Source organism: Epinephelus moara, chromosome 21, assembly GCF_006386435.1.
Source record: "Epinephelus moara isolate mb chromosome 21, YSFRI_EMoa_1.0, whole genome shotgun sequence".
NCBI lineage: Eukaryota > Metazoa > Chordata > Actinopteri > Perciformes > Serranidae > Epinephelus > Epinephelus moara.
Window position 1 is genome coordinate 22783087 of NC_065526.1, and position 9878 is coordinate 22792964.

The 9878-nt window shown below is 37.5% G+C and overlaps 2 protein-coding genes across 2 annotated transcripts in view; both read right to left on the bottom strand.

Moving 5' to 3' along the window:
• The window catches only part of LOC126382743 (macrophage mannose receptor 1-like), a 31740-nt gene extending 29085 nt beyond the window's left edge, over positions 1-2655 (bottom strand). Inside the window, exons 1-4 of the mRNA XM_050032795.1 lie at positions 2521-2655; positions 1753-2109; positions 1168-1338; positions 589-744 (exon numbers count right to left, since the gene is read on the bottom strand). Of these exons, the coding sequence (XP_049888752.1) occupies positions 589-744; positions 1168-1338; positions 1753-2109; positions 2521-2581 (745 nt within the window). The 5' untranslated portion in view covers positions 2582-2655. The remainder of the gene's footprint in view (positions 1-588; positions 745-1167; positions 1339-1752; positions 2110-2520) is intronic.
• A 2868-nt stretch (positions 2656-5523) lies between these two features.
• The window catches only part of LOC126382451 (macrophage mannose receptor 1-like), a 24330-nt gene continuing 19975 nt past the window's right edge, over positions 5524-9878 (bottom strand). The window contains exons 30-32 of the mRNA XM_050032324.1: positions 8802-8960; positions 6040-6075; positions 5524-5950 (exon numbers count right to left, since the gene is read on the bottom strand). Coding sequence (XP_049888281.1) covers positions 5661-5950; positions 6040-6075; positions 8802-8960 — 485 coding nt within the window. The 3' untranslated portion in view covers positions 5524-5660. The remainder of the gene's footprint in view (positions 5951-6039; positions 6076-8801; positions 8961-9878) is intronic.

Genomic DNA, 9878 nt, shown 5'->3' on the forward strand with positions numbered 1-9878 from the left:
GCAGCAGAAGCTATCTAATGCAGTATAATAGTATATAAATGCTAGCAAACAAGCAGCACATGAAATGAATGTTAATGTACCTGGGCCTAGCTAACATTAGCCAGCAGTGCAGGGTAAGCAAGACTGTTTAACTTTTGTCAATTTATGTGTAACATGTATTGATTAGATGTTACACAGGAAGTTGTATTGTCGTGATCTCTTTGTAACCAGGTTATTGGGAAGTTGACTTTGCCCAAACTATGTTGATGTTAGTAAACTTATGCTTCACAGGGACCCAAGGTCTTGCATGCAACTAAACCTCTTTTGGTTAAAAAACTCCTGAACAATTAACACTTAAGGAATCCTGACCGGGAGTTCACACTTGACACATGGGAGAAGTTTCATCTGGTGGCAATCTGCAGTCCACACCACTAGATGCCACCAAATCCTACACACTGCCTCTTTAGGAATGTATTACAATCATCTCTTCAATTAAGACTGCTTTTATATGTCAAATTGCATTGATGGAAAAATAAATAGTACATAATTAATGTATGTGCCCAAATGCATGCTCCCTTTATCAGTACATTCAATATAGAGTTACCTTACCTGTGATGTAAGCCTGCTCGTGAGGATCGGTGATACTGAGCAGGGAGGCACCCTGCTGTTTGCAGCTGGCGTCAGCCTGGTCCTGAGTCAGAGCTGCTTGTGTGTTGAGCTGGTAATATGCTCCTGTTGTTGGGTGTTTTGTCCAGCCATCTTTAGCTATAAATGCATATACAAAACATGCTTATGTTATGTTTGCTACAAAGAATAAAATGCCCTCCCTGCAACCTAAAGCTGTATATTTCCATATTCATTAAATGACTGGGGTTGACTTAACTATGAAGTAGTGGTAGGTTCTAAATCAAATAATGTAATGTTGGTGCTTTTAAAGATAATTGCCCTTTCTGGCAGTATCAAAAATAGTGAGTTTTGGGTAGACATTAACTATTGTCTATTATTGTCTATTTTTTTTATTATTATTTTTTTAATCTACATGAATTTACCTGAAAGTAGTTACATTGGCAATGACTGATTCTGAAAGCTTTCGTGACTCATTCATTTTCAAACAATATTCACTGGCATTGTAAATATGGCCTTCCACTGCAATATTTATAAACATAAGTTTTCACAGGCAGTACTCACAAGTAACTGGGCAGTAGCCCCAGCGTTCACTTTGATATTTGGTTTCAACAGCACACCAAAGAGTCTTTCCTGGAGAGTCAAGTGTGGTGCAGTCTGAGAACCACTGGTCTTTGTAGTGGAAGGGAAACATGCACGGCAGTCCAGCTGCATTTCCACCAATGGCAAAAAGTTCTAAGAGGTGACAAGAACAAAGCAGAGTAGTTACAGAAAATTTGTACCTACAGTAATTTATCTCTTTATGGTATATATGACAAACCAGTTCAAAACAAGATGCTGAATACTATTTTAAATGCAGGATAGAATTCTGAAAATGTGTTTAATGCTCATCACAATTCAAATGTAGACTTATGAAAAAGTATGAGGTTTGGCATATGTTAAGTAGATTGCAATGCATGATAGCTGTTGACCAGTTTGACCTGCTTACATGTAAACAGATTTTTCTTTATTTTTTAATCTCTATATGATTAATCTATTTCAATCTCCAAAACTGTGGTCTCCATCATTCCATTTGAAATTTTGTGATAATGGTTATGATTTGGTGTTACCAGTACAAGTCCTTCAAAACAACACTGTTTTATACTGTACCTCTATATGTTCTTGTACAAGCACCGTTGGGCGTCCCTGTAATTGTGAGGTGGTTATTGGGTCCTGCTGTTTTGGAGAGAACTGCTGTGTTATCTGCAGTGAGCTCAATGTAGAGCTTCTGGTCTTTAAGGGCGAGCACTGTTCCATTGTTGCATTCCCACTTTTGGAGGTCGCTCTTTTCGTCACAATCATAGAGGCTTACTTCACTCCCCACACTTTTCCCCTGGACTCCCAGGCACTTCTTCCTTTGTAGAACCAAAAGTCGGTCACCAGTTGTCCAGCGTATATCATTGCATTGGTTATTTGTTTTAACCAAACAAAAACCAGTGTCCTTGTTAGTTAGTTGAAATGGTGAATCTGTTGACAAAGAATTACACACTTTTAAATATTTATTGCAGAAGAAATCAGAAAATCCTTCAAACAGCAGTTTGCACAGTCCGTCACAGGGGTTGTTTAAGTTGTGTCTAGCTAAATTTTTATGGCATTTCAACATTAACACAACCACATATTCTCGGAATAAACAGACATTTAATAAGCAAACAAAGTTAAATCTATCCCACTGCATTACAACCATCCTGTGTCTGCAAGAGGTAATACTGCAATCACCTTAATACTGTACTGTAGGGAATATACAAGAATATATTAAATGTAGATGATGCACACCGACAGCACACACACTGACACAACAGTCTCACACAAAGAGTCAAGTGCACATATAGAAAATCTCACAAAAAAAAGAAAATGAAAATAAAGGTTAAAATACTGTACCATCTAGAGCCAAACAATGTAATGCTTGGATGAGGAGCACAAAGGCTTTCCAAGATTTCATTGTTAGTCTTCTTTTACAGTGTTCCACAGCTGAAGACTTTATCCATGCATTTCTCACAGAGGATAAGAGTTGTGTGAATGATTACTGAAAGTCAGTCTTAATAGTAGTGGCACATCCTGTGATGTCATGCTCCCTCTTTTCTGTCTTTTTTTTTTTTTGTTAACCGGAACCCACATGCTGATATTTGCAACTTTCACTGCTTCATTGTAAAACAAGTGGAATTCCCAAAATCTGTTACTACATAGATTTTGACCTGAGAAAAACATTTCAGATTTTTGATAGTGGTGGTTATGATTTATAGGGTTGAACATTAATGGTTCTTTATTCCAATTCTTTGAGGGGCAGGGTTAAAACAGGTCACCAGCTTGTTTCATTGAAAAAACTTTTACACAATTAATATTCACAATTTGCTTAATAGTTTATGAACCTATTGATTAATATCATACAGTTTGGTTGCTGTTATTAGATAATATAATTCAATTAAAATCGGTTTATTTTTTTTTAATTCACTGTATAACTGTAAATGACATAGGGTCCTACATATGTCGCACCAGTAAGTACAACTTCACATATATTATTCATATATGTATGTGTATATATATATATATATATATATATATATATGTATGTATATTCAATTTTAAATTGAATATATATAAAACTGCAATGGTTAGGTCATTCCTTTCTTAGGTCGTATTCTTGAATTTTATTTACATTTCTGAATAATTTGAACATGACTTCTTTGATTTTGGCAACAGATGTAAAGACAGAGGAAGCAGATGTGTTACAAAATGTGGTTGGAGCAGCCAAGCACGATTCCCACAGAGTCTAGAGGACATTGTGGTTGGCCGTTTGACCATTTCAGCGTCACTGGTTGAAGTCTTGTGTAATATTCCTAACAAGGAAGCTATCAAAATGCTGACTTCCTGGTGTTTTTATGTCTCCATAAGCAAATGCTGGACCTCAAGAACTGCCTGCGAGAAAGTTCGAAATGCTCTAAATCTTTTTTTGTGGTTAAATAATTTTTTAACATCAGTCGCTATTACTGTTCTGTTTTTGTGAAATGGCTTATTAAAACACTTAGTGGTTACATTGTAGAACATGTCTTACCAGAAACAACTCAGTACTGTACTGTAAAAACAAAGAGTACTTAACAAAGATTGATACAAATGCAATACAAATGCAATAATAAGACTAGGCAAACAAACCCCAAGTTAACCTTGACAGAAGTAGGGCACCCCAAGATGGACAAATGCTTTGTTTCATATAATTTTGTACCACATAATAACAACAATAACAATAACAACTTTATTTATATAGTACTTTTTAAAACACAAGTTAGAAAGTGCTTTACAAAGACATAAACAAGAGAAATTGCCAGATGAATAATAAAAGTAGAACTGATACAATAATAATGACAAGCAAGGTATGAATTACACTGGGGGGTCCTCTGACCAAGGAATACCTAACAGACCTCTGCCCGAGGATCTCAGGCTGCATTACGTCTTATAGGGTGTTAGTAAGTGACAATCAGGGGAATTCTGCTTTGGAGTAATCATCTAAAGTAATCATTAAAAAGTTGATTTTAAAACATGGGTAGGCTTAACCACTGTAGACCAGCTAAAATAGGGGGTATGTGGATTTAATGAGTAGTCTTGCTGCAACATTTTAAACTAGTTGGAGTTTGGAGAAGTTGTATTGAGTAAGACAGGAATGCAATGAGTTACAATAGTCTAATACCCGTTATTCACCAAAATAAGCATGTGTATGCAGGTTTTTTGAAATGAGGAAAATCCGTTAAAACTAGGCGAACGACTGCTTTCCCATTGCCAGTAGACACTTAGACAGACAAGTATGGCAAATGCCAGATGGGCTGGTGCACCTTGGGGCCCACAGGTCTACCACCAGCAATTTTTAAAAAATTGTAGGGGAAAAAAGTGTAGCTGCAGCCCACTTGATGTTGGAACAGCCCATCTCATTAGGGGTTACATAGTCCCAAAATTTTCAATAGACTCCCTGTAAGGTAGGTGAAGTGGTACCGACCACCGTCAACCCCCCTCCCCCACCGCTTCAAGTGGATCACTCCATCGTGTAATGTCAGAGGTCAACAGCGTGAACCTTTTTAGAATGAAATGATAAAAAACTTGTGGGGGAGGGTTTGTGGTATGGCTGATAATATTGAAGAAGCATCTCAACTCTGTTGTTGAGTTCCTTTGTACTGGCTTATAGACAGCCTAATTTGGTAGATTGGACCCAATTGATGAAAAAAATATGTGTACTTTTTGAAAAGAATCTGATGTTCAAAGAGGAAGTGGCCTCTGTAAATCTGAGAAGTGAGCTGTGAGAACACTTGTGTTGAGTAAGAGGTCAAAAAGTGAACAGGTGAGTTTTGCTTGTACAATTTGCTTTGTAGACAAAGCAATTGAGCAACATGGAATTCAAATTGATTTGGTAATGCGTAGTGAATTGTTAAATTGTGTTGTGTGTTTCAGCACAATCTGGCCAAAACATTTTCTCTAAAGAATCCTTGGCCTCCTCCAATTACATCTCTCGCCTTTTTTTCTAAACCGAATAACATAAGTGTATTGCTTGTCTAAAGATTGCAAGCTGGACTCTGAATAGCAATTCAGATGCTTTTGTGGTCACATTTGCTATTTTTATATGGGCAAGTGATATCTCAGGAGGTTACCAGAATTTACGCTGGATAAGACTTAAGACTCAACTTTTCGCAGGATGAGATACAGTCATGACAATGATGTCTGTTATATTTATTATTTTGGTTAATGTTAATTAGACATTACAACTCGTGACTTTACACTGCAGTAAATGTCAAAATACATAGCATTATCCTCACAGTTATAATAAAGTAATAAACAAAAAAGTGTAAAGAATACATCCCAGTTCATCTTACCAGTTAACCTGTTTTTAGTAATTACAAAATACAGTACATGATTACATATAAGTTCAAACTATCATTCCCAATGAACATTCTAAATTGCTTTGGCCATTGTATTCACTCATTGCCAACTCTATTGAAGAGTTGACTGTGATATCACTGGCCATGCAAAAGAGTAAGCCACTAACCATGAGCCCTAGATAGAGCCTGTGTCCTATCAGATTCAATTACAACAAGGTCAGAGTTGTCTTCCTCTGCATTCTCAACTAGTATACTGGTGTCAACCACAACAGGCGGTGGCTGCTCATTGTTGAAGAAGAGTGGGTTGTCAAAGGTGGTTAACATATCAGGGATGGGTACACGATGATTGAACTTTTTGCAGATGAAGAAGGCAACGATTACCCCCATGGCAAGCCCCATGACGGCCACCACAGCTGCCAAAGCTATATGACCACGTTGATGATGTTTAGGTGCTGCACAGATTGAAAAAGTAGATTATGATCAGCCAAAAAAAACAACACAGTTTTGTGCAAAATAGAGAAGGTAAAGATGTGTTACTTACATTCTGGCGGTGATGGTAACTGTGTTGTTGGTAATACTAGAAAGAAAGAACGGAAATGTGACAATTGTATACTAAAATTGGATTACACAATATTAGCTTGACAGTGGCTGAACCTGTCAGACAGGATCAGAAATGAGCGCTGGGCTTGACAGTTGCTTGTATTTTCTGGTGGGTCATTGTGGAAGACAATCAATGCAGCACATGAGAAGCCTCATGACGTCCAGTCTTGTGAGAATTCTTAACTTTTCTCACCTAATTTTAAAACTTGTATTACACTCTGTGACATTAGCCAGTGGGATGACTGAGCACTTTTAACCCTGTAAAACCCACTGTTGCAAATTTACAACATCACTTTTAACAATTCAAAAAAAGTTCATGGGTCCTATTGTTTGTCCTCACAATGCTATTGGATAGAAGAAGTGTTTATAGGTCTGGTCATCTGGCCATGAACTCACTCTACCTGCAAACTTCCGGTTGAGCTCATCTCCTTTTTTTGCATGACTGGATTTGTCAGGATTAAAGTAAGTAAAATTCCTTAAATATTTTTTTTTGTGTTTATTACAATGTCTAGAACATGTACATATTTAGTTATTTTGGAAAACATTCATCAAATTTGATTTATAGCTTGTTATGTCTATGTTGTAATTCTACAACGTTGGGTCAGTGTGGTAGTCAAAATAGCCTGTGCTCCTCCTTACACATTACATAAGGTCACTGCACTTCTCACATGGTCACAAATTGAAAAAAAATGTAGTAGAAATTTAAAGTATTAGATGATTCATTGTAACGAAGCTCTAAATGTGCTTTTCTGTTAAATTTTTACTTAGTTTAGCTTAGACCATAATTAAACACATGAATAAATTGTATGGGGTATTTGAAACTCCAACATCTATAGCAGTATTTGAAACTCCCTGTATCTTTGTAGTTTTTTGTTTGTTTTTTAACTTCTAAATGATCCTGAGCTATTTTTCTCAGTGTTGCCCAAGCAGCAGTTTGTAGCATTAGGAGATAGAAAAACAGGTTCTGAATGTTCTGGATTTGTTGGGGGGATGCCTGTTGCATTGTTCAGGGACAGGTGCGAATGGTCTTGAATGTGAACCTGTAAGTGCTCTGGGGGGATGCATGTGTTCCTTTAGTGATTCAGTAACATCTAAAGAACTGCTTTGCCCATCGCTACACCAAAGTGTAACAACATCAGCTGGTTCAAACTAACTGATGAACAGAGGCTAATACAAAAGTGGTAAAGTGAGCTCAGCAGTGTGACATCATGTGGTATATAATATATATTTAAACAAGAGTTTAAACTGGAGAAGGATCTGTGGCATGAAAACAAAAAAGGCTGTTTGTAACTTTAGAGTAAATAACACCAGAAGTCCTGAAGTCAGTGAAGATGTGACGGGCTGGACAGAAACCAGAGGATCTGTAACCTCTGTGATGATGATGACGATGATGATGATGGTGTGGGACATGAGTTTCATATTCAGTTTGAATGTCAGAATGAAGCTTAATGACTTCCAGAGAAAGGTATTAGCCAAAGTATTATTTGAACCGTCCATCTAAAGTCATCTGTTAACTGGGTGTTTTGTCTAAAGAACGTTCTTCCTCTGTTTGAGTAACATTGGTTGTACTTTGGCCACGCCGTGTGCCATCCTTCTATTATTGTATGTAATGTGATATGGTCTTGAAAATGAAAATAAGAAACTGAATGTATTTGCCATCATCCAAAGGTTTTAATCACCTTAATTGGGATCAGTGGACCAACAGTATCTCTTTAGCCCATGAATTTATGCCTGTTGCATTGTTCAGGGACAGGTGTGAATGGTCTTGAATGTGAACCTGTAAGTGCTCTGGGGGGATGCATGTGTTCCTTTTAGTATGATAAGCAGAGAGCATAATAGGCCAGCCAGACAGTATTGTTTGAATGAAGTAAACCACATTGAAAGTGATGGAGGAAAAAGTTTTTTTCCAATATTTTTATTTATAAATGCTTATTCATAAAACTATCATTGTTGTGTGATTATTACTCATGATATATACTGTTATGGGGCTAAGTAAGCAATCAACCCTGCAAATGAATACTTAAATGTTCTGTATATCTGTCCAGACAAAGTGAGTACAAACACAGAAGTTCTGCTCCCAACTATGCCCAACGTTGCAAATTTACAACATTTCCCTAAAAACTTACTAAAATGTAAAAAATTTGAAAACTCTTTGATTTCTACATCAGAGGCCTCCGAAAACAATATCTGAGAGGTCAAAAAAAAAATTGCTCATTTTTTTTCTATATCTGGGTCTTACGGGGTTAAGTGCACAACTGTAAACATGACATAGTGAAAGAAGAATGCGCACCCATAAATGTTGCACTCACCTTATGTCTACCAAGGCACAAGACATAGCCTACCTTCCTTTTCTGAGTAACAATTAATTGTTCCAGGTTGACTTTTATTCATAAAACCATGATTACAACATTTATTTTCAGTGCTGTTTGTTGTCTGCACTTTTCCCTTCACTAATATACTTCACTCAAATCTTTAAAGACTGAATGCTATGGTAAGTCAGGCCCCAACATGTAGTGTGCCATGTCTCTCAGCCAAGCTATGGCAAGAATTTATGATTGTATAATCATCTAAACTCACACAGCCCGTTATTTCAAAAGACAAAAAATATTACGTAGTCAGATGTTGGAATTGTTGAAAAACCCCCCCCCAAAAAACAAACATTAATACGGGTGCAATTGAGTCCATGTAAGAAGAATTATTTACCTTTGGGTGTTTTGCAGATGTATGGTCTATAATAATTCTCAGAGGCTGTACTCCATGTCCCATCCAAGGTACTAAGGCCTCCATTGCTGTGAAAACCAGGTTCCTCTTCAGCCCAATTAGTGTAGTCCATGATTGTTCTGTCCAACCACAACCACTCCCCTGGAGAAGAATAGATTTTTGTAGATTTTTTGTTTGTTTTATTTAATCCTTCTTTTTTTACTCTGCAGAAAACAATAGCCACACTTTGTGAACAATCAATGGATTATTAGAAAGAATAATTTAAAGAATAATTATTAAAAAAAAAAATTTGCATTTTTGTTTTCCAAAATAACCTTAGACTAGTCCATACCCATTGAGTACAACATACCATACCATGACTTAGTCATTAGACTAAAAAATTAGAAACCCCCCCCCCCAAACATTGGGCCACACGGGGAGCCACAGCGATCGGTCGCATTTTAGCCATTTTTAAGGGTTTTTCTGTTGTTATAGCACCACCCAGTTGCCAATTAGAGTTAAATTTCTCCAGTCACCTTGAGGTGTCCTGTTCTACATATCAACCAAGTTTAGTAAAAATCGATATGGCGGTTAGGTCTAGATAAGAAATTAGCGCCCCCATTTTGTTTGATGGGGTCAATAATGGGGGTGTCCCCTCAGATTATGTGTGGTCATAATCCTGATCAGTGAAACCCTTGAGATGTTATACACCTTTATGTGATGAGCCACGCCCTCCACAATATTCATTGCCTTGTAGAAGCTCAGTTTTAGTAAGTTTTCCAGCTTTTGCCAAGAGGGAACTTTAGATATTGGTCCCTAGATTATGTTCACCGAGTTTCATGCAAATTGGTCAAACTTCCCAGGAAAAGATCGATTTTAAGGGCTCTAGCTTCGCAGATTGGGCACGGCGGGGGCGCAGCGCACCTGCGCTTTGCCAACTGGGTGTGGCCAGGCGGATTTTGTAAGTTTGGCACACCGTGCGCCCTGGCGCAGCTACTCCTCTATCCCACCTCCGTCCCTCCTACCGGCGTAAGTCGGAAAGAGGGAGGAGAGAAGGCGTGGAGTGGGTTTTACACACAT